Below are 27,079 nucleotides of genomic sequence, written 5' to 3' on the forward strand. Positions count from 1 at the left end.
CCACCACCCCCAGCTAAGTTTTTGCATTTTTAGCAGAGACAGGGTTTTGCCACATTGCCCAGGCTGGTCTCAAACTCCTGGGCTCAAGCAATCCTCCTGCCTTGGTCTCCTGAAGTGCTGGGATTACAGGCGTGAACCACCGCGCCTGGCATAATCAGATTTTTTTAAGATTAAAAAACCCAAAATATTGATCCTATGTTCTTCTACTTAATGCACACACTACTTCTAAAATGTCCCTTATTCAGCTGGTGAGAATATTGTCACCTGAAAGGTGGAGTTCATGACCTCTACTCCGTTAACTGAGTCATGCATGTGCTCCACAAGCATTAGTGATCTTTATTACTGTGGTGCTGGGGGTACTTGACATTAGTGATATTTACTGCTGTGCTGCTAGGGATCCCCAACATTAGCGATATTTACTACTGTGCTGCTGGGGATCCCTGACATTATGATATTTACTGCTGTGCTGCTGGGGGTCCCCAACATTAGTGATCTTTATTATTATGGTGTTGGCGGTCCCTGAGTGGGCCTGCCTGCAAGGGAGATCGTGGAGTGCTCAATGAGATTGGGAGGAAGCAGAGCAGTGGCTAGGGCGTCATTCCACCCCTCCGTGGGCTCCTCCTCCTTTCTCTCCAGAACCTTCTCCTATCTAGCCCACAAGCCTGGGGCTGTGGAAAATGGTTGCTGGGATATCCATTGGGGACCGTGGCAGAGACAGGAGAGGATCATTCCTTGTGCTGTCCACACCTTCTGACTACCTTAGAGGCAGGCATCACGACCCCTCTTACTGATGATGCAACTGAGCCTCAGAGAGGGAAGGCCACTTGCCTAAGGCGACGCAGCCAGGAAGTTACAAAGCAGGGATTTGATCCCAGGCCCTAAGCAGAAGGGCACAGTCCACCTGTGAGACTCCAAGTCGAGGGCATTTCCTAGCACACTTGATAACGATGGAGGGAACTCAGTGGGCACCCATGGGGACAGGGCTATCTGGGGACCTGGGCAGGGCAGGGTGGCAGGCAGGCTGTGGAGTTGGCAGTCCTGAGTTCTATTCTCAGCTGTACCATCTCCCCAGTAACCTCTCTGAGCTTCAGTTTTCTTGTCTGTTAAATGGCAACAAGTAAGGCTACTTACCCCATCAAGTTGCTGTTAGGATTAAAAGAGACTGTGCCAGAGACGAGTCCAGGGCTCAGCACGTTAGGTCCAGGACACAGTGGAGCTGAGAACCCCCAGCTCTCAGTCTGGGTGTGGGCAAGACAGACCCTCAATCTGTAGAGAAAGAAAGGAACACAATAATTGCAGATGGAAAAATGCTGTTCTATCATCCACAAAACAAAACAGTGATTGAGTGCCAGGCTCTGGGCTGAACACTGAGGATACAGTGGGGAACAAACAGTCCCAAGTCCCTATTCTGGGGGGAGACAGATAATGAGCATCTGGAAGAAGATTTATTTATTTATTTATTTATTTATTTATTTATTTATTTATTTATTTATTGAGATGGAGTCTCGCTCTGTCACCCAGGATGGAGTGCTGTGGCACGATAGTGAATCACTGCAACCTCTACTTCCAAGGTTGAAGCGATTCTCCCACCTCAGTCTCCCGGGTAGCTGAGATTATAGGCGTGCACCACCACACTGGGCTAATTTTTGTATTTTTTGGTGGAGATGGAGTTTCACCATGTTGGCCAGGCTGGTCTTGAACTCCTGGTCTCAAGTGACCTGCCTCCTTGGCCTCCCAGAGTGCTGGGATTACAGGCATGAGCCACTGTGCCTGGTCAGAAAAAGGTTATTGAATGGGACCAGGGAATGGAAAAAACGAGGGAGGCGAGAGGCCTGCAGTATTCCAGAGGGTGAGGACAGGGGCAGCCTCACAGGGGAGGGGACATCTAAGCAAAGACTTGCAGGCGGTGAGGAAGGGAGTCTTGTGGAGATTTAACATTTAACGGGAGAGTGTTCTGGGGGAGGGAGATGAGCCAGTGCAAAGGCTGCAAGATGGGAATGAGCTCATCGTGTTTAAGCAACAGCAAGAAGCCCGGTGGGAAGGGGCAGGAAGGAGGCTGCGGAGGTCGGGGGAAGATGGGTCCCCTCTGAGCTCAGCGGGGCCGGTGGAGGGTTTGGGGCAGGCAGATGCTGTGTCCGGAGTCTGAGCTGCTCCGCCGGCCCCTCCAGGAGGATCTCCTTCAAAGGTGCGCCCTCGGAGGAGCAGATGCGGGAGACCAGCCTGGGGCTGCTGACGGGCTACCTGGGGCCCATCGTGGACGCCATCGTGGGCTCCGTGGGGCGCTGCCCGCCCGCTATGCGCCTCGCCTTCAAGCAGCTGCACCGGCGCGTGGAGGAACGCTTCCCTGAGCCAGAGCACCAGGTGCGCCGGGATCGGAGGCCCAGCCTGGGGACGGGCTGGAGCTTGTCCAGGGTCACTCGGAGGAGTCAGGACAGAGCTGGGACCAGAAGCCAGGCTGCCTGGGGATAGCGTTCCTGGCAGGGTCCGGGTCCCAAGAATGATAATAATAATAAAAATTGGCCGGGTGCGGTGGCTCACGCCTGTAATCCCAGCACTTTGGGAGGCTGAGGAGGGTGGATCACTTGAAGTCAGGAGTTTGAGACCAGCCTGGCCAACATGGTGAAACCCTGTCTCTACTAAAAATACAAAAATTAGCTGGGCATGGTGGCTCACACCTGTTATCCTAGCTACTCTGGAGGCTGAGCCAGGAGAATCGCTTGAAGCCAGGAGACAGAGGTTGCAGTGAGCGGAGATTGCACCATTATACTCCAGACTGGATGATAGAGATAGATTCTGTCTCAAAATAAATAAATAAATAAATAAAACAAATAATAATAAATATAATAATAGCAGCTAATACTCTATAGCCTGGTAGCCTGACCATGGGCCAGATCTTGTTTTAGGTGATTTATGTATTTATTACCCTATCTAATCATCACATGCAGCCTGTGAGGTGGATACCAGGATTATTCCCATTTCACAGAGGAGAAAACTGAGGCCCAGAGAGCTTAAGTCGCACAGGTAGAAAGGGGTGATATTGGGACTGGCACTCACCCAGGCAGGTTGGCTCCTGAGTCTGTGCTCATAACCAGCAAATAATAGAGTCTGGCACAAAGTAAGTGCTTCTTAAAATTCCAGATGTAAGACAGAGAGAGGAAGAGAGAAGAATGCAGATCTGGCATACAGTAAGTGCTCAGAAACACCCAGAATAAAGTCTAAAAATAAATCTCTGCAGGTGTAGTGCTATACTAACGGATAGAAAAGTTGAAAACTCAGATGCTGTGAGCTTCAGGCAGGTGAGGCACAAGAACAAAGTAGGTAGCGCGTGGGGTGGTAGGGAGTCATACAGACTGTGACCAACTGGAGCCCCCAGAGCTTGTCTAAAGGGGGCAGCTCCAGGGGATCACTGCTGTATAGAAATGGAAGCCCAGTACTGCCAGATCTTTAGAGATTCTGGATTTTATGTGAGGTCTGTAATTTATGTATGTATGTATGTATGTATGTATTTCTTAATAACTTTTGAGATGGGGTCTTGCTCTGTTGCCCAGGCTGGAGTGCAGTGGCACGATCATAGCTCACTGCAGCCTCTATCTCCCAGGCTTGAGTGATCTTCTCACCTCAGCCTCCTGAGTTGCTGGGACTAGAGGGGTGCACAACCACACCCAGCTAATTATTTATTTTTGTAGAGACAGGGTCTCACTGTGTTGCCCAGGAGGATCTCAAACTCCTGGCCTCAACCAATCCCACTGCTTCAGCCTCCCAAAGTGCTGGGACTACAGGCGTGAACCACTGTGCCCGGCCTGGACTCTTATTTTTAAAATGTCAGCATGAATTTACCTGAAAACCAAACACACAAAAGAATTTTGGGTCAAGCATTACAAAACATTTGTGGTTGGACCGGCCAGTTTGCGACCCCCTGGTTGAATGCTCAGCACACCTCCTGAGGTGGCTGTCATTGTCCTGACTTGCAGATAACATCGGCTGAGATGAACTCTTATGTAGTGCTGATGTATCAGACCCAGGGTTCACTTTGCAGAAAGATCTGAGACCTGTTACATGTTGGCAGTGTCGTAACCCACTTCCTAGAGCCTCATTTGAGAGCTTTTGATTTATGCCACATCTCTCTCCACTTACTGTTTCCAGATGGGGAAACTGAGGAACAGAGAGGTAAAACACCTTAGCCAAGGGTTTTCTAGACTCCCAGCTGGGGTCTCTCCCCTCGCCCCAGTTGAGGAGTAAGCTCTGGGCTTTGACACCGAGATGTAGCTTGGCTTGCACCTCATCTTGCTGGGCTCTCACCTGGGCTGCCAGCAGAGGTGTTAAGTGGGGCACAGCTGTGGCAGGGAACAGGGAAGAAAGGGAGGAGGCCAGCTCCCCAGACAGCCTAGATCTTGTGTGGTGAGTCAATATCAGTGACACCCAAGTGTCCTCTAGTTCTCAGCCCCCAAGGTGGGCCTGGAGAAGGGACTTTCTCAGGCCCGGGGAACCCAAGGAAGCCCCTTTCTCTGCTGCACTGACACCGGTTCTTCGCCCTCAAAAAGGAGGAAACAAATGAGCTGATGGGAAGACTAAAATGACCCTGGACTACAGATGGCGGTGGGGTAGTGGTGGCCTTGGGGACAGTTCAGGGCTCCAGATGGAGGAGAATGTGCTCCCTGTGGGCCGTTCCAGGTACCCAGCTCCTGCAGGGCTCACTGTCAAGGCCAAGATGCCCCAGGAAGGTAGCAAGATGCCCCTGGGGAGGGCATTGTTTCATGTGTGACTACAACCTCTAAATAAACACAGGCGCAGACTCTCAGGCTAAATATAGCCGGGCAAGTGTGAGAGGTGGGTGGGGAGCTGGTCTGGGGGGAGCAAGATGCACCCAGGATGGAGGGGCACCCTTCCCTGAGTCACCTCTGCTGATGCTGGAGAAGCAGCCTTACCTTTAGATGGGCCAGGCCCCGGATTCACGTGGAGGAGAACCATACTCTAGTTTGTAGAGGGCAGAGGTTGGAGGTGGGGAGGTGCACACAGGATGGACTCTGGAGCCCATTAGACTGGGTGCACTACTGAGCCTCAGTTTCCTCACCTGAAAAAATGGGATAATAGCACTTACCTACCCACACGGGGTTGAGGACTAAATGTGATAATTCAGGCTTGGTTTCTAATACTTGGTGAGGGCTCCTTGGTAGCTGGTGTTGAATGGTAAGAGAGTGTGGTAAAGAACAGAGAGTTCAAATCCTTGGCTGGACGAGGTGGCTCATGCCTGTAATCCTAGGACTTTGGGAGGCTGAGGTGGGTGGATCACTTGAGGTTAGGAGTTCAAGACCAGCCTGGCCAACGTGGTAAAACTCCATCTCTACTAAACAAACAAACAAACAAACAAACAAAACCACAAAAAACAAAAACTGGCCAGATGTGGTGGCACACGCCTTTAATCCCAGCTACTCAGGAGGCTGAGGCACAAGAATCACTTGAACCTGGGAGGTGGAGGTTGCAGTAAGCAGAGATCGTGCCACTGTACTCCAGTCTGAGCAACAGAGCAAGACTCTGCTTCAAAAAAAAAAAAAAAAAAAATTCAAATCCTGCCTGAGTCCAACTCCTGGCTCTGCCACTTATAGCTGTGTAACCTTAGGTGAGGGACCTTCCCTCTCTGGGCCTCAGTTGCCTCTGCTGTAAAATGGAGATATAATCCTTCCTGGGGTGAGTATTAAATAAGCGAATGTATAGAGAGGTATCTGTCCTGCTGCTGTTATTACCATAAATCACAGATCTGGGTTTGAATCCTGACTTTGTCACTCATTAGCTGTGTGAGCCTGGGCAAATCGCTCGATGTCTCTGAGCTTCTGCTTCGTCATCTGTAAAATGGGAATCATGATGGTGCCTCCCTCTTAGGGCTGTGCTCTTGGCATAGCGCTTGGCACAAAGCCAACTCTGAGGACATCTGGCCAAATCTGCTTCCGTAGGATTGGTTTTGTTACTTCATTTTTCAGGTGGGAAAACTGAGGCCCAGAGAGGAAAAACTTCCTCGGTCGGCCATTGTGGCTTCCTGGTCAATTCCCCATCCCACTTCTCTTTGCACCACGAATTTCTAGTCCTTGCTGCCTCTGTTTACCCAGCTGGAAAATGGGTTTGGGGGGCTCCTCTTACCTGCTGCTCCTCCCAGCAGGATGTGAAGTACCTGGCCATCAGCGGATTTCTCTTCTTGCGATTCTTCGCGCCCGCCATCCTTACCCCAAAGCTGTTTGACCTGCGGGACCAACACGCGGACCCCCAGACCAGCCGCTCACTGCTGTTGCTTGCCAAGGTGCCAGCCGTGGGGTTCCCCCATCCTGGGTGCTCTTAGCCAGGGAAAAAAGCATGGTAGGAGCAGAGCTGGGAGGCCAGACCCGCAGAAGACCCAAAGAACACCCAAAGAAAGCCAAGTCTGAAACACGACCATTAGCATTCCATCCCAAGGGTGAAGACAGTCATTATGCACTCCAATTTCCCCTTTGGAAATGAAAACCCAACCCTTACAGAAGGAAAGTGGAAAGCAGGCTAGCAGTCATTCACACCTTAGTATGAATTAGATCATCCTTTGCAAAGGGCAACAACTTGAGATTCTGCATGACAGTATGCAAGGTAGGATTGAGCAGTCCTGGCTGGGGGAGGGTCTGGGCTTTGGAGGGAACAGAATAAGGTCACTGGGGGGTGCAGATTCCAAAAAGAGGAAGGGGAAACAGATATCACTCAAGGAAGGTGTTGAGTCTTCTTATTGATTTATTTTTTTCTTTGAGACGAGTCTCACTGTGTCACCCAGGCTGGAGTACAGTGGCACGATCTTGGCTCACTGCAACCTCTGCCTCCTGGGTTCAAGTGATCCTCCCACCTCAGCTTCTGGAGTAGCTGAATTTACAAGTGTAAGCCACCATGACTGGCTAATTTTTGCATTTTTAGTAGAGACGGGGTATCATCATGTTGGCCAGGCTGGTCTCGAACTCCAGACCTCAAGTGGTCGGCTTACTTCAGCTCCCAAAGTGCTGGGATTACAGGCGTGAACCACTGTGCCTGACAATAAGAGTCTTCTTTTATTGAGCACTGATTTGGGAGCCAGCAGTCCACAGAGGGCCCTCCCCTCTGCTGTGACCTTGGCCCCAGCATCCCTCGTTTCTTTGCTCCAGGCTGTGCAGAGCATCGGAAACCTGGGCCAGCAGCTGGGCCAGGGCAAGGAACTGTGGATGGCCCCCCTGCACCCCTTCCTGCTGCAGAGCGTCTCACGTGTGAGAGACTTCCTGGACCGGCTGGTGGATGTGGATGGGGATGAAGGTGAGTTCCTGTGGTCCTGCCACATCAGGCTTCTCAACCCAATTGGGACACCACTCAGGGACTTCCCCTTTCCCCCGCCAGCTCCTTAGCACTGAGAATGTGAATCTATGGGTCAGTCAAGTCAACTAACATTTCCTGACACTTACTGTGCTAGGCCCCAGAGATGAACAGAGCTCAGGTGCTGTCCTCCAGGCCATCCTAGCCAACGTGGGGATGTGGCTGTGGGCAGGATCGTGGCATGGTGTGCATGCAATTGACATCTATTAAGCGCTTACTAAATAATAGGCACAGTTCTAGGTGCTGGGGATATAGCAGTGAACAAGATAGAGAAAATCTGATCTCACAGAGGTTTTATTTTGTTGGGGACCACAGGCCATTAGCAAGATAAATAAGCAAGTTATGTGGTATGTTAGAGAGCTGTAAGTGCTAAAGGGGAAAAATAGAGGAGGAAAGAACAGAGACCTGAAAGGGAACAGGTAGAGAGCCGTGAGAATCCCAGGGAAGAGTGCCAGGCAGGGCACAGCATGTGCAAGGGCCCTGAGGTGGGACAGAGAGCGGCATTGAGGACACCTGTGAAGAAGAGTGAAGTGGGGGCAGTGGGGAGGCAAAGAGGCAAGGCCAGAGAGGTGGGGTCCAGATCATGTGGGGCCCCATAGGCCTTGGGAAGAATTTTAGCTTTGACTTGGAGTGAAACAGAATCACAGGATGATTTGGAGCAGAAAAGTTGTGGTTGAGTCCATACCATAATGTGGGGTTCAGGTCATGACCTAGTTGGATCCCAGTCCCGTTGGAGCAACCTGTCAGAACGTAGAGCCTGGCTGTGGCATGGTGGGGTCCCTGTGGTGCTGGGGTGGGGTGGTGGGGCTGTGTCCTGACTCCCTGAGCATGGTTAGATGCAGGACATTGCCTGGGTGGGATCCCATAGGGTGTGGCTACCCCTGCTGGCTGCCTGCACACTGTCTACAAATTTCTCTGGTTGGAGAGAGGTCTTTAAGGGCTACTTTGCCCGCCCCCTCCTCCTGGCCTCCATGATTGCATTCCCTATTGAGGCAGTGGAGTCTGAAGTCATCGTGCTCATCCTCCCACCTCTAGGGGAGCAGAGAACCATGCCCATCCACTGAGGTCCTCCCTGGGCATGCTAGTGGAGTAAGGTAAGCCTGGATAGGGAGGGCTCACTGTCTACCACCTCTCTTCTCCCATTTCCCAGAAGCTGGTATCCCAGCCCGGGCCCTGTTCCCGCCCTCAGCCATTGTTCGAGAAGGCTATCTGCTGAAGCGCAAGGAGGAGCCCGCCGGCCTGGCCACGCGCTTTGCCTTCAAGAAGCGCTACGTCTGGCTCAGCGGGGAGACCCTCTCCTTCTCCAAGAGTCCTGAGTGGCAGGTGGGGTTCCCGTCCACAATGGAGGGCTTTCCAGGGGTGGCCTTTTTCAGGATGCTGCCTCTTTGTACACAGGGGGAAACTGAGGCCCACAGTGGGGCAAGGCCCCAAGGTGCCATAACAACTTAACAATGACAAACTCTCAGGACAGGCTCTGCTCACAAGTTCAGGCCAATGTGGGCACAGGACACAGACAGGCACCATCACACATCCTTCAGAATGTGCACATGCGGTGGCGGGGATATGCCTCCCAGATGTGGAGGCACACAGGACAGGGACGATGCTGAACCGCTCTCCAATGCTCCCACCCGGATCTAGGGCACATGCTAGACAGACTCATAACATTGAATGTGTTCACTAGGAACATGTGCAGATGTTCAGGCACATTCATCCAAGCATTAATTCACTCGTTCACTCATTCAGCAAACATTATTGAGCCTTTTATGTGTCAGTGTCCTAAGCACTAGAGATACAGGAGTGAACAAGACAGGTGAAAATCTTGCCCTTGTGGGGCTGGTGTTCATGACTAGAATGTCCCGAGACACGTGCTGGAGTCTCCCGAATGGGGAGCTGTGTGCACACCAGTAGATGATGACAGCTAATGCTGGGAAGGGAGTCCACACTTACTGTTTCTATTTTATCAGGAGAACAGAGATTCTAGTGGTCATTTCTCTGGGTTCCAATTTTGGGTCCAACCGATGAGTGACCTTGGAAGGGTCATCTATCTTCTTGCACCTCAGTTTTCTCATCTGCAGGACAGAGAGAATAACAGAACCAACCCCAGAAGTTTGTTGTGATAATTAAATAAGTTGATCAATGTAAAGTCCCAAGCACCATAGAATTGGTAGCTATTATTAATAAGGAAACGGATTCCCAGAGAAGTTGTCACTTAGACAGGTGGCTGGGCACGGTGGCTCACGCCTGTAATCCCAGCACTTTGGGAGGCCGAGGTGGGAGGATCACTTGAGGCCAGGGGTTCGACACCAGCCTGGCCAACATGGGGAAACCCCATCTCTACTAAAAATACAAAAAATTAGCCTGGCGTGGTGGTGCACACCTGTAATCCCAGCCACTTGGGAGGCTGAGGCAGGAGAATCGCTTGAATCTGGGAGGCAGAGGTAGCAGTGAGCCCAGATTGTGCCACTGCATTCCAGCCTGGGCGGCAGAGCCAGACTCTGTTTAAAAAAAAAAAAAAAAAAAAAAAAAAAAAAGGATAGAGCAGGACTCACCCAACAGCTCACATGGATGGATGGACGAGCACACAGAGCACAGACTTACAGAGTTGAATGTCCCGCCTCTGGGAACTGACTCCACTTGCCGCACACAACCAGACGGAAGCTGTCCCCACCCCGGCCCTAGCCCCCAGCCCATCCTGTAGCAACAATCCTCTTCCCCAGACGCGCCACTCCATCCCCGTGTCGCACATCCGCGCCGTGGAGCGCGTAGACGAGGGCGCCTTCCAACTGCCCCACGTGATGCAGGTGGTGACGCAGGACGGCGCGGGGGCGCTGCACACCACCTACCTCCAGTGCAAGGTGAGACCCCGCCGCGATGGGGAGCGGGTGGCGTTGGGGCGTCCCTCGGTTCCCACCCGCCCCCTGATCGCCTCCCACCCGCTGCAGAATGTGAACGAGCTCAACCAGTGGCTCTCGGCCTTGCGCAAGGCCAGCGCCCCCAACCCGGACAAGCTTGCCGCCTGCCACCCCGGTGCCTTCCGCAGCGCACGCTGGACCTGCTGCCTTCAGGCTGAGCGCTCAGGTGAGGGGGCAGCGCGGACTGCAGGCTCTGCCGGCCGTACCCGTCAATCAGTGGGTGTCCCGCTTCCGCCTGGGCTGGCTGTGCAACCTTGGGCAAGTTACTCAACCTCTCTATGCCTCAGTCTCCTCAACTGTGAAATGAGGTTGATAACAGTGCCTTTCTCATGGAGTTGTGATAATTAAATGACTTGATTTACACAAAGAGCATAGGACGCTGCTTGGTGCATGCGACGTGTTATTTCTACTCACTAGGTGCCAGCAACCCGTGGCGCCTAAACATCATGAGCTTGTTCTCAAAGAAGATGAGTGCATAACCCAAATTTTTTTTTCCTTTTTTTTTGAGACAGAGTCTCACTGTGTTGCAAAGGCTGGAGTGCACAATCTCAGCTCACTGCAACCTCTGCCTCCCGGGTTCAAGTGATTCTCCTGCCTCAGCCTCCTGAGTAGCTGGGTTTATAGGTGTGTGCCACTGCACCCAGCTAATTTTGTATTTTTAGTGAGGACGGGGTTTCACCATGTTGGCCAGGCTGGTCTCGATCTCCTGATCTCAGGTGATAAGCCCGCCTCAGCCTCCCAAAGTGTTGGGATTACAGGTGTGAGCCACCACGACCGGCCTTTCTTTAATACAATGTTATAAGTGCCAACATGAGGCTTTTGAGATTCCAGTGGATGCCTCTGACCCAGCCTCAGGATGGGGACTCAAGGAGGGCTTCCTGGAGGAGGTGCTGCTTAAATGCGACCTGAGTAGAGCAGAAGTTAAGCAGCGACGTTGGAGACAGAACTGGGAGCTGGGGCTAAGGAAGTGTTGCAGGTGTCATGAGCAAAGGCCTGGAGGTTGGGACAAGGTAGGCTGACGGTTGGAAAAAGGTCTTTGTGACTGGAGCCTAGAATGAGAGAGGAGTACTGGGAGAGGCGAGGCTACTGCTAAAGTCTAGGGAGCAGAAGTGGGGCTGGATGAGAGTGGAGGATGTAAGATTCAAAGGAAGTAGTGGGTTTTTTTATTTTTGTTTTTGAGACAGAACCTCTCTGTTGCCCAGGCTGGAGAGCAGTGGTGCAATCATGGCTCCCTGCAGCCTCAAACTCCTGGGTTCAAGCAGCCCTCTCACTTCAGCCTCCCAAGCAGCTGGGACCACAGACATGTGCCACCATGTGAGGCTAATTTTTTTTTTTTTTTTTTTTTTTTTTTTTGAGATGGAGTCTCACCCTTTTGCCCAGGCTGGAATGTAGTGGTGCAATCTTAGCTCACTGCAATCTGTGTCTCCCAGGTTCAAGCGATTCTCCCGCCTCAGCCTCCCAAGTAGCTGAGATTACAGGCATGAACCACCATGCCTGGCTAATTTTTGTAGTTTTAGTAGAGACGGGGTTTCACCATGTTGGCCAGGCTGGTCTGAAACTCTTGACCTCTAGTGATCCACCCACCTTGGCCTCCCAAAGTGCTGAGATTACAGGCGTGAGCCACTGCTCCAGACCCAAGGGTAATTTTTAAATTATTTGTAGAGACAAGGTCTCACTATGTTGCCCAGGCTGGTCTCGAACTCTTGGGGTCAAGTGATCCTCCCATCTCAGCCTCCAAAAGTGCTGAGATTACAGGCGTGAGCCACCGCGTGTGGCCTAGAAATAGTAGGTTTGACGAGGGATTTTAGATGGAGCACGGCGTGGCGACAGCCTGGTTGTGGAGGCTTCTGGAAGGGGAGGGGGCATTACTGATGAATGAAGCTGTGTCCCCTCAGCCGCCGGCTGCAGCCGTACACACTCAGCTGTCACCCTGGGGGACTGGAGTGACCCACTGGATCCCGATGCTGAGGCCCAGATGGTGTATCGGCAGCTGCTCCTGGGGCGGGACCAGCTCAGGTGGGTGCCCCCACCCATCCCACTTCACCTCCTATGACCATCCAAGCCAGCCCCCCACCGTGGCCTTGCTGTGTTCATTTATTCATTCTTTCCGTGTGCATTGGTGGATCTTCCCTGGGGGCCTGGCCCAGGGTGGGGACTGGGTGTCTACGCAGTGAGGGCTTGGGAAGCATCCTCGGTGGGAGGGGTCCTTCATACAGAACTGGGTCTTGGGATCTTTTAATACCTGGGGCTCCAGAGACCCTGGCACAATTGACATAAAATCCTGGCCCCCTGCGCTTGCTAAATGCCCTTGGATAGATCTCTTCCCCTTCCTGGCATGAGGATCACTATCACTGTTATTTGGTGACAGAGATTTGTCCCAGCTCACTACAGAGTGGGTTCTGAAGCTGACCTGCCTGGGTTCCAATCCTGACCTAGCCACTTACTAGCTGTGCGATCTTTTTTTTTAAAAAAAAAATTTATATATTTATTTAGACAGAGTCTTGCTCTGTTGCCCAGGCTGCAGTACAGTGGCATGATCTTGGCTCACTGCAACCTCTGCCTCCCGGGTTCAAGCGATTCTCCTGCTTCAGCCTCCCATGTAGCCAGGATTACAGGCACCCGCCACCATGCCTGACTAGTTTTTGTATTTTTAGTAGAGATGGGGTTTCACCATGTTGGCCAGGCTAGTCTCGAATTCCTGACTTCAAGTGATCCACTTGTCTGCCTTCGCCCTCCCAAAATGCAGGGATTACAGGCATGAGCCACTGCACCCAACCAGGCTGTGTGATCTTAAAAAAGTTGCTTAACTTCTCTGTACTTCAGTTTCCTCGTCTGGAAAAGGGGAATACTAATGGTGGTGACCTTGTGGGTTGTCCTGAGGATCAGATGAGCTAATACAGGTGGAGCACTTTGTAGGTGCCTGGCCACATAGTTAGCTTTCAGTAAGTGGTAATGATGATGCTGCTGATGCGGTGCGACCTTAGACAAGTTACCTAACCTCTCTGTGTCTCAGTGATCATCTGCATAATGGAGCTAATACTAAATACCTACCTCATATGAGTTTGTCATGACAATTAAATGAGTTAAACATGTAAAAGGTTTCGAATAGTATCTGGCACTCTAGAAATGTTTGCTGTGTAGATGATGATGATGATAATGACAATGGTAGATGGTGATGGTGATGATTCAGGAAAACTAATTTCTCAGAGAATTTCTGGGGTAGGAATCAGGACTGGGAATCAGGGACCAGATTTGTCTTTCTCCCTCTCACCTTCCAGGCTGAAATTACTGGAGGATTCTAATATGGATACAACTCGGGAGGCAGACACAGGTAAGGGCTCTTGTACCACAGAAGGTAAAGGCTGGGTGCAGTGGCTCACACCTGTAATCCCAGCACTTTGGGAGGCCAAGGTGTGTGGATCACTTGAGGTCTGGAGTTCGAGATCAGCCTGGCCAACATGGTGAAACCCTGTCTCTACTAAAAATTTAAAAATTAGCTGGGTGTGGTGGTGCACACCTGTAATCCCAGCTACTGGGGTGACTGAGACATGGGAATTGCTTGAACCCAGGAGGAGGAGGTTGCAATGAGCTGAGATCATGCCACTGAACTCCACCCTGGGCAACACAGCAAGACTCCACCCCGCCCCACCAAAAAAAAAAAGTAAGCTAAGGGGTTAAGGAGGTCCTTTTTTCCTCACAGGCGCTTCCCCACTGTCTCCTGTGTTTCCAGTCCATCATCAGGCCACAGGGCTGTGTGTGGGGACTCTTACGGATTTTAGGGTTCTCAGGGCACAAGGCACATCTGCAGCATGAGAAACCATCGGGTCCGGGTTACAGCAGCATGCCTTGGACTGGCTGAGCTCCTGTGGCCTCTTGTCTCCCTCCTAGGGGCCTGTCCTGAGGTCCTGGCCCGGCAAAGAACAGCAGCTGCCCGCCTGCTGGAGGTGCTCGCAGACCTGGATCGTGCCCATGAGGAGTTCCAGCAGCAAGAGCGAGGGAAGGCGGCCCTGGGCCCACTTGGCCCCTAAGGAAATGCCACAGCTAGTCCGGAAGGAGGAGCAAGGAGGTGGGGGGCCCTCTCCTCGGCGCATCCTGCCCCAGGAATCTCCTGTCTCCTTGTTCCTCTTTGATTCTGTGGTTTGGAGGCTCCCAGAGATGTACCTAGTCCTGTGTGCCTTGAGTCCAGAACTCAGGGCATGGAAGTCCTTTGGCAGGGGCCAGCTTTGCACTGAGTGAATCTCGCTCTCTGGGTTCAGACTGGAGTGGATAGGATAAGGAATCTGACTTATTTGACTGAGACCGGGGTCTCTGCTTCACCAAACTGGCCTCTATCCATACCAAGGAGGCCAGCCTGGCTCTGAGCTGCTGGATACAGCTGGACCTGAATTCCTGAAGCCCATGTGATGTTGTTGCCCCAGATAGGCACTAAATGGGCTCACTCCTTCCTGTTTTTGTGTCTGCTAATCCCTATAACCTCACTGATTCTTCTGTACCCTGCCCTTGGCCTAGGACCCCAACCACAAGCTTCCAGAATTAGGTACCCTCAGGAAGAACCAAGGCTGGGTGGGGGTCCAGTGTGCCACACTCAGACCCTTGGAGCCTGGGAGACCTTGGGCCAGGCTCTTTGTCTCTCTTTGGGTCTCAGATTACTCTGTATAAAAAGAGGAAGGAAAGTCTAGATGTGTGGTTTTCAAACTGGATTCCAATGAGGTAGTTCAGGAGCCAGGGAGGGGTTTCTCTGACTGTGGGCCAAAGACTACCCGCTGGAATGTCTGCTAGAAATGCAGACTTCTAAGGCCCAGCCAGTTACTGACTCAGAATCTGAAGGTATATGAGGGCAAGAATCAGGGTTATTTAACAGATTCCTCAGGTCATTTGGATGAGCATCAGCTTTGAGGACCATAGGCTTGGGGAGTGGGCAATTTTATTTTATCTTATTTTTAGAGTCCGGGGTCTCACTCTGTTGCCCAGGCTGCAGTACAGTGGCATGATCATAGATCACTGCAGCCTCAAACTTCTGGGCTTCAGCGATCCTCCCACGTCAGCCTCCAGAGCAGATGCGACTACAGGTGCAAGCCATCACGCCTGGCCAATTTTTAAATTTTTGTAGAGATGAGGGGTCTTGCTATGTTGCCCAGGCTGGTCTCAAGCTCCTGGCGTCAAATGAGCCTCCCGCCTCGGCCTCCTTAGTTGCTGGGATTACAGGCGTGAGTCACAGTGCCTGGCTTGCAATTTTATATGCCAGGGTTTGGGTTGAGGTTTTGTCTGAGAATGAACCACGGAGTACAAATGTTTGGGAACACGTGACTGGCAGAACTGGAAGGGCCTCCAAGGACTCATTTCCGGTGTTGTGTCACTAGGGGGTGGGACAGAAACCAAAGCCTACCTGGCAGGGGATCAAGTAGACCAGGAAAGACACGGCGCTATCCCGAGGCTGGCCAGCAGGGGTTGCCCGAAGCCGCAGCATCCACCAGAGCTGCAGGGGCGTCCTGGCATGTTGCACAGAGGCTGATTTAAGGCTGGGGTCCATCCCTGTTTTTCCCTAGTTAGAACCTGACCCTCCTCCCCACGGACAGGGTCCTGACGAGCTCCGAGATCCTGATGAGCTGATCACAGTGTCTCCCAGCTCCTCCGTATTCTCCCTGAGGCTCCCAGTTCTCCGCCCGAGTTCCTTGTTTTTTGTCTCTTGTCATTGTGCCAGGGAGCAGACGTGTACATGGCCTCGTGCTCTTGTGAAAGAGAAGGGTACTTTCACCTTTGCATTCTTGGAGACTAGGACTAGGAGGGTCTGTCACTGCTCCACTGCCCCCACCCCTTCCGGCCCGAGGCAATGACCCTGAAGTTGCCATTCTCTTGCAAGCCATCACTCCCCAATGGGGCTGACTGCAGCCCCCAGGAACAGAGCCACCCACCCTTCTCTTGGCAGGAAAAGACCAGGCGAGGAGGAGAAAGACCATTTATTTCTCCACCCACAGTGGGACTGGTAGGTTTTGAAAACAGCAATCGCTGGCATACCTTTAAATCTTGGCTGACTCCCACCGTGGCAGCCAATCAGCAGAGGCAGAGCTGGTGAGTTGCCTGGGCAACGGGCCCCTGGTTGGCCGGAGACGATTAGCCACCCCACTGCCCACTCCCAACGAAAGGGAAATTGACTCTCTGCTGTCTACTCTGCTTTAAAATACATGGGCCCAAACTAGGCCTCCTCCTCTCGCTCCTGAAGTCAGAAGCGCCAGCCTTTGGCTCTCAGAATTGGGAGCGATTTGGTGGAGAGGATGGGATAGGGAGGATGGGAGAACAGTGCCTTTATCTGGGACAGACAGAAGGCCTGGAGATGGGAAGGGAGAAGGAGATCAGAGTCCAGAGAGATGAAGAGGGACAAACACAAAATCAGGACCCTCTGGTCCCCGCTTGCGCTGGCCATTCTTTTGTAGAACTGCCCAGTCATCTGGGGGCTTCCACCCCATGGGCCCACAATTGCCCAATCAGTGGGTGGCAGACATGAGTGATGACATGGAATGGGTGAGGCATCGGGGGTACACTGAGTTTCCCAAGTCCCTGTTTGCCCCCCGAGCCCTGGCAGGCCCCTAAGAGCTTGCCCTGCATCCTCCAGTTTGCAGACAAGGCTGTACAGATGCAACTGAGACACAGATGGGGATCCACATAGGGGGGGTCATGGGGTCTTTCTGTCTCTTCTCTTCCAGCCTGGGGGCAAGTAGAGGCACGTGGGTGTGCGTGCATGAGTTCAACAGGACATGTGTGTTTGTGTGTGAGGGGGCGGGTCTCTGTCTTTTTGGTAGGGAGGTTTCCAGTACTCTCTGCACAGCCCTCTCAGGGAGCTATGATTCGGAGCCAGCCTGACATGCCATCTCTCTTCATCCCAGCTGCCACCAGGCAGGTCCCCTGAATGGCTGCGGCTCCTTCCGCAGGCTCCTCCCCAGCCCTGAACCTGGGCCACCAGGACACACCTGGCGAAGGAGGCATTTGCCGGACCAGGGGCAAAGCAGGAAGGAAGGTGGGCAGCCTTGGGCCTCAGGCCTTGGCTGCAGCCTCGGATACACCCTGGGCTGTGAGCTCGGCCAGCACGTTGTCTAGGTAGCTAGCGTCCGGGTAGCCGTGGCCCGTGAGGTTGGATCCAAACTCGGTCTTGTGATGGATCTCGTTCCACACCACGGTGTCCGACTCGCCCGTGGTGTTGGAGGTGCCGATAGTGAAGATGAGTCTTCTCTCCCAGGCCGTGATGAGCAGCCGCAGCACCTGGGGGGACAGGGACACGGTGGGGCTGGGCGGAGGTCACAGGCAGCCTCCAGCCCACCAGCCTCAGCCTCCCTCCCTCCCCTGCCACATCATGGCTACCTTATGGTTTCATCCATTGGCACCGACTACGTACTGCCGGCTTTGCCATTTCCTTTACGTTTGTATTTCCTGAACTGCCAGTAAAAGCTCTTTCCAAGTTATTTGTTTGTTTTTTCTTTCCTTTGCTTTCCTTTTTTTTTTTTTTTGGCAGCGGGGACAGAATCTTGCTGCGTTGCCCAGGCTGGAGTGCAGTAGTGCCACCAGAGCTCACTGCAGCCTCGAACTCCTGGGGTCCAACAATTGTCCCACATCAGCCTCCCGAGTAGCTGGGATTACAGGTAGGCACCACCAAGCCCAGCTAAAATTACAAACTTTTTGGAGAGACAGAGTCTCACTATGTTGCCCAGATTGGTCTCAAACTCCTGGCCTCCCACCTCAGCCTCCCCAAGTGCAGGGATTACAGGTGTGCCCCACTGTGCTGGGCCTGCCTGTTTCTTTCTTTCTTTCTTTCTTTTTTTTTTTTTGTGACGGAGTCTTGCTCTGTCACCCAGGCTGGAGTGCATTGGGGTGATCTCGGCTCAGTGCAACCTCTGCCTCCTGAGTTCAAGCAATTCTCCTGCCTCAGCCTCCCGGGTAGCTGGGACTACAGGCGCACTTTACCACTCCCGGATAATTTTTGTATTTTTAGTAGAGATGGGGTTTCACCATGTTGGCCAGGCTGGTCTCAAACTCCTGATCTTGTGATCCACCCGCCTCGGTCTCCCAAAGTGCTGGGATTAGAGGCATGAGCCACCGCACCCAGCCCTGCCTGTTTTTTTTCTGGGGTGAAGAAAGTATCTGGCAGCTCTCTGCTCTATTTAGTTTGGACTCCACACTATATTAAAGAGCAACTTGTAAATTAGTTACTAACATTCAAAAGCCTAGAGATTTCCCATGAAAATCTGGATTTCTTGCTGCTCTTGAAAAGCAGAAAGTCAAATCAGACAGCCTGTAGGGTGGTGGTGAGAGCTTCGACTGCCTGGGCTCAAATCCAAGCTCTGTCACTTAGTTTCTGTGTGACCATGGTCAAGTGACTTGCCCTCTCTGAAGCCTTGCATCTTTGTCTATAAAATGGGGTCAGGACCTTGACCTCAGCGGCTGGGGAAAGGAGGTAAGATGTGTGAAGCCAGTGGCCATGGTCACTGCTGTTTGGGTGCTGCTTTGGGGAGGAATGTGAGAGCAGGGATTGGGAATGATGGGGACCACAGGCCCAGACCAGTGGTTGCTGGAGCCCCTGGCTGCGCCTATCTCCCGTGCCCTCATGTCTGGGCACCCACCTTCCGGCCTTTCTCATTGTTGGGTAGATAGCAGTGGCGAGGGAATCCTCTTGCGGTGAACTTCTTCCCGGGGTTGGGGTGCTCAGGGCCCTGCAGGGAGGGACAGTAGCAGGGATTTAGACCATGAACAGGTGATGGCAGGGCAGAGGAGCGTCTGGAGGAGTCGGAGGGGAGTGCGGGCTGGGGGCCAGAGAGGCAGAATGGGAGTCCACCTGGATGCCTGTGGGGATGTCGTAGACGATGCGGATGGTCTGGGTGTCAGGGAAGCCAGGCAGCGAGTGGGGGATGAGGTGGAACTCCATCTTCCCAGGCGGCTGCGTGCCCGTCTTCTCCCCGTAGATGGCCTTGCAGGTGGGGCACTGCAGGCTGCCATCCTGGGCAGGGGAGGCTGGCAGTGAGTTCCCAGTGGCCCCCCAACCCCACTTCGTTCCCTGCCCACTCCCCAGCCACTGTCCCGCCCAACCCACCTTGTTGCCATTGGAGTACATGGCCACGAGGCACAGCAGGTGGTACATGTGGCCGCAGCGGCCCAGGCGGCCCACGAGCTCAGGCCGCACGCCCTTGTGTCGAAGCACGCCCTCGTAGCCTGACGCTGTGACCAGCCGCTCCATGCAGATGGTGCAGTCCTGCAGGTGGGCAGCAGGGGAGACTGAGGACTGGGAAGGGCGGGGCACCTACTGGGTCAGCACTGCCCCTCGGCGGGTCACCATAGGCAGCAGACCACACTCTCTCTGGCGCCCATTTGGCAAAGGGAGACAGGACACAAGCTCTGCCCCATACATTGTTTTCTTTTCTTTTCTTCTTTTTATTTTTATTTTTTAATTTTTTATTAAGAGACAGGCTCTGTTGCCCAGGCTGAAGTACAGCAGTGCAATCATAGCTCACTGCAGAGTCGAACTCCTGGGCTCAGGAGATCCTCCTGCCTCAGCCTCCAACATAGCTGGGACTACAGCATGAGCCACTGCGCCCAGCCCCTTCCCATATATTGAATTCTGATATGTCACAGAGGAAGATGGCTCTCTCACCACTCCCCAGGTGAATTAAGGGCTTAACTATCAAAAGCAAAACTTAAAAACATTTAGTGGAAAATATGGGTGAAAATGACACAAAAACTCAATCATCAAAAGATGGATAAATGTGAGTCCATTAAACGTAAGCATTTCTATTCATCAAAAAACCTCATAAAGTGAAGAAAGGAACAAACCAGAAGAGCTCTGTATCACCCAGAACCCAGGAGGAGGGGTGAGGGTTCCTGCCCCCTCCATGCCAGGGCCCTCCCCCCTACCCCCCCACCCCCCCACCCCCTCACCCCCTCCTCACCTCATCAGGTGGATTTTTCACCTTCTGCATGTATCTTCGAACCACATCCTCGGGATTCTTACCTGCAGGGACACAGCGGGGTGGGTTTGAGGGTACCTAGAGTCTGTCCCTGAAGGCTTGGCTCAGAACTGGGTCAGCGGTCAGAGGGCAGGGGTCAGGGTAGAAAGGGTTGGTCAGGGTCAGAGGTCAGGGGTTGCTGGAGGTTAGCTGTAACAAGAGCCGGTGAAAGATGGGGCCAGGGCAAGGAGAGTTGAGATCAGGCAATAGAGGTGAGGTCGTAAATGCTAAGAATAAGTTGGAGACCAGAGGTCACACAGTTGTGGTCAAGGCTTAGTGGGGTTCATCTCGTGTGAGGCAGGGGGCGGAGGGCGTACTCTTTTTAAGGTGCTTCTTCTTGGTCTTGCGGCACACCCCGGGCACGCCGGGCACGGGCTTCACGTCGCTCTTGCTCACTGGCGGCGGGTGCAGGATGGGCTTGGGGGCCCGCGTCAGGCACACGGGCAGCCCGGCCGCGCACAGCAGTATCCCGGTCATCCCTGCGGGTCGGGGGGCGCGGTTAGAGGGCGGGGCGCCATCCCCGCCCAGACCCCCGACCATTGGCCCTGGGAATCCCGGGGGCCTCCTGTGGGTGGGAGGGTTGCACTCTCGGGCCACACCCACTCAGCCCCTTGAAGGCCCCTGAAGGGCCTTCTGCGGGCCACGCCCACCCCGTGTCCTGGGCCCACTGGAAGGGGCGTTTCCTCCGGGCCACGCCCACCGGCCTATCTCGGGGGCGGGGTCATCGGGTGACAGGCGGGCTGCCTCCTAGTGGGCCCCGCCCTTCTTTCCCTCCCCGGGCCAGACCTCACCTGCCAGGGCCGGATGGACCGGCCCAGTACCATTCAAGTTCTTCACCGGGAGCGCGGGGACCCTGCGGGGAGAAGAGGAGACGCCGCTGCTGGACTCTAGCCCCCGACGCCACGTCAGGGGACCTAGCTTGCCTTCTGTCTCTGGCTCCTGGGCACACACCCTGGCCTCTTTGTACCTCTCTCTGCCAACTGCAGTGACCTCCAGGAAACTCTCTTTCTACTCTGACATCCTATTATGGGGTGGGGGTGGCCAGGACCTCGGCCCAGGTTCCAGTGGGATGCACCCTTAAGACTTTAGTGCAGACCCCTCCTTACCCTACAGCCAGCTCCTCCCTCGAGAGGGCGCTTTGGCTCTGAGGGCTCCTTTCATTGGCCGCTGTGCCTGAAACCCAACTACTAGTGTTGTAACTATTTTAGCATCTCTCAAAGCTTGTTAGATGTAGCATTATTAATCTCCATAAAATGTTCCAGGAAAGAAGGATTCAGGAATCAAGTAAGTTAGGAACACGTCACTGTCTCCCTCTCTGAAATTCACAACATATCTGAGCATATTAAAGGCTCTGACAAGCCCTGCATAAGAACATATCATTAACAATGATAAATTCAGGTTTTCAAAAGCATTTGGTGATGATTTTTTTTTTTCTCTTCTGGAAATTTACTGATGTCAGTTTCCGTGACAAGGTACTATCCTCTCTTCAAATGAAGAGCCCCTAGGAAAAGGTATCCTGACTCTCCTCTTCTCCTGGCCCTCAAAAGAGCTTTGGCTTTTGGAGTCAGTCAGAGCTGCTTTCATATCTCAGTGCAACCACTAATGAGTTGGGTGACACACAGCACATCAATCTCATCTCTTGTAAGGGGTGGACTGTAAAACGGGGATAATATGGTACCTTTTTTTTTTTTTTTTTGACTGCTGTGAGGATTCCGTGAAATTATATGTGTCAAGGGCCAAGCACAGTTCCTGGTACCTAACAGATACTAAAAGCACAGCCATCGGTATCATCACTGTCAGCTGTGCAATCCTGGCCGAGTAATTTCACCTGTCTGCTTCTCAGGCACTAAGTCCCGGTGTAACTTCTCTCCATCTTAGAGAGGAAACCACAAAACTGCTGTAGTGACAACCTTGAACACGTCATTTAACTTCTTGATCCTCAGTTACCTTATCTGTAACACAGGCATATTAACATCTCACTTATAGAGTCACTGGGAGGACTCAAGGAGAGCTTGCAGTGATGTGTACGGTGTGTCTGCCTGAGTCCTCCTGGCTTCAGCACTTGTTTATGCAGGGAAACTGGTGTCTTGCTGTTGATGGGCATGGAACCCTGGCTGGATACGTTCTGATGAAGAGGGGTGTTCTGAAATCCAGGGGGCAGCCTGAAGGCCTTGGGGGATGTGCCATGAGAGGGAGCAGGAAGGGCTGGGAGCAGTGACAGCTGGAGAAGGAGCTGCAGCAGCCGCCTTGGCTCTTGACATGCCTGTTCAGGTCACAGCCTGTCCAATGCTGTCTGGTCACCTGTCCTTGGCACGCACAGTTGGCACCAGAAAGCATCTTCAAGCAAATGGTGCCCTTGGCAGGCTTGGGTACTGTTGCAGTGGGTGCAGACACACAGACATATACACCCAGGGCACACACCATCCACACAGATCCACAGATCCAGATATACACACAGACGTGGAGAAGATCACACAGACTTATCATACCTCCCGGGACACATTACACACACATGTTTAAGTACACAGACACACACACACAACCCAGGACGTATACCACAGATACATGCACACACACAGACACACATATCAGGGAGCCTCCCTCCCCATCCGTCTACTTGCGGAATGCACTGCACACACCACGGAATGCACACCCTGCACACATACATGGACACACACAGGCACACTTCAGGGCACACCCCCCACGAACATACATGGCTTAAGATACACACACACTCACATATTCCAGGGAACACCTCCCCGCACCTACAGAGACTCGTGCACACATGGGGACACACAAATACACACAGAAGCACACACAGCTCTCCCCTGGAAGGACACTCCATGGACAAGAAAGGGTGGCTCATGTAGACCAGTACTGCACCTGCCACTGCCGCCCCTCTCCCCAGCTGCACGGAGCTGGGTAAAGTGGGCAGCAAACCCAGAGTTTGGCGCGCTCAGCCCTCACATGCACCTGGTGCGCTGCAGCCTGCAGAACGGCCTGCCATCCACACACAGACACACGATTCCGCACTGCCTGTGGGGAAGTACTCATGCGTACTGATTCACATCATGCATGGGGGCACAGGAGGACACGCTGACTCACTGCATGCGAGGACACATGCGCACATGCTCTGACCCACACCTCCCGACACTGACACACAGACACTCAGCCTGGGAGGCCCACACTCGTACACACGCAGATGCACAATCACACATGCACACAGGTACAGCGCACACGCCCCCACTCAGTGGCTGCTCAGCTATACTGGCTAGTATCATGTGGCCAGGACTCCCATCCCAGACCCCTCTGAGGGCTGTGGAGAGGTCTGGAGCAGACATCTGGATTGAGCCCCTTGAGGAGGTGTGACGTGACTGAAGTCAATGAACACAGCTCCCGAGGGAGGCAGGATGGGATGGCAGGTACCCTGGGTCCCCCAGGACCTGGTCAGTGGAGGTGGGAAGAAAGCACTGTGCCTCAGTTTCCCCATCTGTAATGGGGATAGAGTCCTGTGAAGGTTAAGTGTGTTAAAATATGTAAAGCTCATCATTTGGCACCGGGATAAGAGTGAAGGTGTCTTGATTTTCTTGTCGGGCACTCTGCGGCGGGGTGCCCATGAAAAGGGGTGCTGAGTATTCATTTGACCCTTTTCAGGGTCTGTCATAATCCTCCAGGACCTTCCTGAGGTGGGCAGCTCTCACCACTCTAACTTCCTCCCTCCCCATACTTTTATAGGAATGCATAGAGGTATTTCCCTCAAGCTTCTCCTCTTCCCTGCCCATTCTTCAAGCACCTCTAGTGCAGACACACCAGTTAAGTCTAGGTCTCTCTCACACCTCTTTCTTCCTTTCTGTCTCACAAGAAGAAAATATCTCTTTTTTTTCTCCAGAGCTACCTATAAAATGGGTGGAAAGAAAAATATTTAGCATGCATACCACCACTGGTTGGTCTCCTACCTGTGGCAGACATCACTAATCCATCACAGCACTCTCTCAAGCTTAGCAGAGTCCTCAGTACAGCTCTCCAGGCAGCCTCTATAAATCAGTAAAGCCAGTTTGCTACCCCAGGTCTATATAATGCCCAAAGTCTGGCCCAGTGGGTAACCCTGCTCTTGCTGAATGTTTGGCCTAGGAGTTAGATAGAGGGTACTCCAGGAAAGGAAGGATTTAGATCTCAGCTGCCCTGAAATTTCTGGAGCCCCTTAAACACCACATAGCCCTAGATTACAAAAGTCAGTCTTGCTCCTGGGAAGAGCACTGTGCATGGGGTGTCACGGTGGGGCTGTTATTTATTTACCCATCAGTGAGCTTGGGGGACAGTCCCGAGGTAGTCACCAGCCTCTCTCTATCTGCAGGCCTCCTGCGAGAACCCAGGGTAGCAGAGTTCCCACGAACCCTGAGCGTGGGAGCCACCCGGCCCCCTTTTGATGTGGGACATGCTGTTTCCTCCGAGTCAGTGAGAACATCCTCCTGCCTGGACAAGCGACTGCTGCTCCCGGAAGGGGAGCCAGCCTTCACCCCTAGCTCTGCCTTTTTGTGGGCCCAGCCTGGCACAGGACCTGAGGAGTCCCTCAGGCCCTCCCCAAAACCTGCTCTGACCAGAAGGCAGGCCTGGGCCCCACTACCATGCAAGCCTCTGTGCCTTTCCCAGCCCTGAATCAGATCCCGTCTGTCCTCTGCTCTCACTCCCCCTGCAGCTCCCACTTTGCTCATGGTAATACCTGGCCTCCTGATCTGGCCCCCACCTACCCTCTGAACCTCATTTCCGGTGTGTTCACCCCTCTCCCACCCCACTCGAGCCACCCTGGTCTCTCTGCTCTTTCTCAAGCATGCCAGGCACATTCCCACCCCAGGGCCTTTGCACTTTCTGACCCTTTCTCGAGGTGCTCTTCCCAGATATCCTCATGGCGCACTTCCTCACTTAGCAGAGGTCTCTGCCCAAATGTCAGCTTATCTGAGACACCTTCCCAACCACTTTATTTAGTTATTTATTTATAGACAAGATCTTGCTCTGTTGCCCTGGCTAGAGTGCAATGGCTTAACCATTGCTTACTGCAGTCTTGAACTCCTGGGCTCAAGCGATCTTTCCACCTCAGCCTCTTGAGTAGCTGGGACTACTGGCACACACCACCACACCCAGCTTAAACAACAACAACAACAACAAACCTTTTGTGGAGACAGGGCCTCACTATGTTGCCCAGGCTGGTATGGACTTGAACTCCTGGGCTCAAGTAGTCCTCCCTCCTCGACCTCCCAAAGTGCTGTGTTTACAGGCATAAGCCACTGTGCCTGGCCCCAACCACTTTAATTAATTAATTAATTAATTAATTTGAGATGGAGTCTCGCTCTGTCTCCCAGGCTGGAGTGCAGTGGCACGATCTTGGCTCACTGCAAGCTCCACCTCCCAGGTTCATGCCATTCTCCTGCCTCAGCCTCCCGAGTAGCTGGGACTACAGGCACCCGCCACCATGCCCGGCTAATTTTTTTTTGTATTTTTAGTAGAGACGGGGTTTCACAGTGTTAGCCAGGATGGTCTCGATCTCCTGACCTCGTGATCCGCCCGCCTCGGCCTCCCAAAGTGCTGGGATTACAGGTGTGAGCCACCGCGCCTGGCCCAACCACTTTATTTTTAAAAAGCCCATCTTTGTCCTTACCTTACTTAGTTTTTTTTTTTTTTTTTTTCATAGCACTACTCACAACCTGACATTATAAAGTCTTTTTTTTTTTTTAATTTATTATACTTTATGTTCTAGGGTACATGTTTGTTACATATGTATACATGTGCCATGTTGGTGTGCTGCACCCATTAACTCATCATTTATGTTAGGTATATCTCCTAATGCTATCCCTTTTTAAGCATGACCAGGCCCTGTGTGATCTGGTCCACCCCTGCCTCTTCTGCCAAAGTTAGAGCAGGAATGTCAAATATATGAGTGCATACCACTACTGTCCTCCTAGCACCCACGACAGGCATTACTAATCAATTCCGGCATGCCTTACCACTAAGCCAAGATGCAACTTCAGAATCCTCCTCAACACAGTGCTTCAGGAAGTCACTGCCACTGGAGCAGAGATGGCACATGTGATGAACTCTATTTGTCATTTATTTTGCAGATGATGGGACTGAGGCCCAGGAAGGGAAGTGACTTCACTAAGGTCACGCAGCTGGTCGGTGGTACAGCTTGCACCAGGTCCTGGAGTTTCCGAGTCAGGGGCCAGGGATGACCCCACCAGGTTGGTCTGTGGAGCCATCTGGAGTTGAGCCAGCCTTGAAAGCCCTCTGTGCTCTACAGGTGGGCTGAAGTCTTTGACCTGGATCCTGGAACTGGCTCAGGCCTGGGCAGGGTAGATCAGGGCTGTCTAAGTGGATCCATCGGTCTGCTTTGGTCACCTCTCTCTGTCCCAGGACCCCGGAATGCAGGAGACCACACTGACAACTGACCCTCCCTTTAGGGCAGCCAAGTCCTCTCCCTCCAAAGTCTGGTCTCCTTATCTCTCCCCTCCCACCCCCAGCAGGCCTAGACTTGTTACTTTCTCTAATGATAGTTTCCAGGCCCCCCACTGGCCTTGGCCCCCTTCAGGATACCTCACACTTATCCAGCAGCCCCCAAAGAGCCCCAGGAGGCTCATGACCCAGTCATTTGGGTCCAAGTGGGTGAGGAAGGGGCAGAAGTGAGGATGTTACATTATGGGGAGAAGGGAGTTGAACAGTGCTTTGGGGACCCCCCCAGCCTCCCCTTTTCTCCTTTCTACGGGTGTGAGCCTGTCACCTTTCCCCACTTTTAGGGCTGTCTCTGCCTTGTAGCTGCTTCTACCCTCCTCCCCCCACAGTCCT

General features: G+C 52.9%; 2 protein-coding genes across 4 annotated transcripts in view; one reads left to right on the forward strand and one right to left on the reverse strand.

The window, feature by feature from the left end:
• Window positions 1–14,937, forward strand: part of RASAL1 (RAS protein activator like 1) — a 38,580-nt gene extending 23,643 nt beyond the window's left edge. For 2 of the 3 annotated variants that reach the window (XM_010368757.2, XM_030939282.1), the window contains 9 exons: window positions 2,169–2,361; window positions 6,152–6,289; window positions 7,146–7,290; window positions 8,498–8,670; window positions 10,065–10,202; window positions 10,290–10,425; window positions 12,155–12,275; window positions 13,538–13,590; window positions 14,148–14,937. In XM_010368757.2, coding sequence (XP_010367059.2) covers window positions 2,169–2,361; window positions 6,152–6,289; window positions 7,146–7,290; window positions 8,498–8,670; window positions 10,065–10,202; window positions 10,290–10,425; window positions 12,155–12,275; window positions 13,538–13,590; window positions 14,148–14,287 — 1,237 coding nt within the window. In that variant the 3' untranslated portion in view covers window positions 14,288–14,937. The other variant, XM_030939283.1, reaches the window with a different exon arrangement.
• Window positions 14,938–16,199: 1,262 nt separating this feature from the next.
• DTX1 (deltex E3 ubiquitin ligase 1) overlaps window positions 16,200–27,079 on the reverse strand; it is a 40,228-nt gene continuing 29,348 nt past the window's right edge. Inside the window, exons 3-9 of the mRNA XM_030939284.1 lie at window positions 21,037–21,098; window positions 20,563–20,724; window positions 20,189–20,250; window positions 19,336–19,494; window positions 19,081–19,242; window positions 18,869–18,958; window positions 16,200–17,513 (exon numbers count right to left, since the gene is read on the reverse strand). Coding sequence (XP_030795144.1) covers window positions 17,289–17,513; window positions 18,869–18,958; window positions 19,081–19,242; window positions 19,336–19,494; window positions 20,189–20,250; window positions 20,563–20,724; window positions 21,037–21,098 — 922 coding nt within the window. The 3' untranslated portion in view covers window positions 16,200–17,288. The remainder of the gene's footprint in view (window positions 17,514–18,868; window positions 18,959–19,080; window positions 19,243–19,335; window positions 19,495–20,188; window positions 20,251–20,562; window positions 20,725–21,036; window positions 21,099–27,079) is intronic.

The sequence above is a fragment of the Rhinopithecus roxellana genome, chromosome 10 (assembly GCF_007565055.1).
Source record: "Rhinopithecus roxellana isolate Shanxi Qingling chromosome 10, ASM756505v1, whole genome shotgun sequence".
In the NCBI taxonomy this organism is placed as follows: domain Eukaryota; kingdom Metazoa; phylum Chordata; class Mammalia; order Primates; family Cercopithecidae; genus Rhinopithecus; species Rhinopithecus roxellana.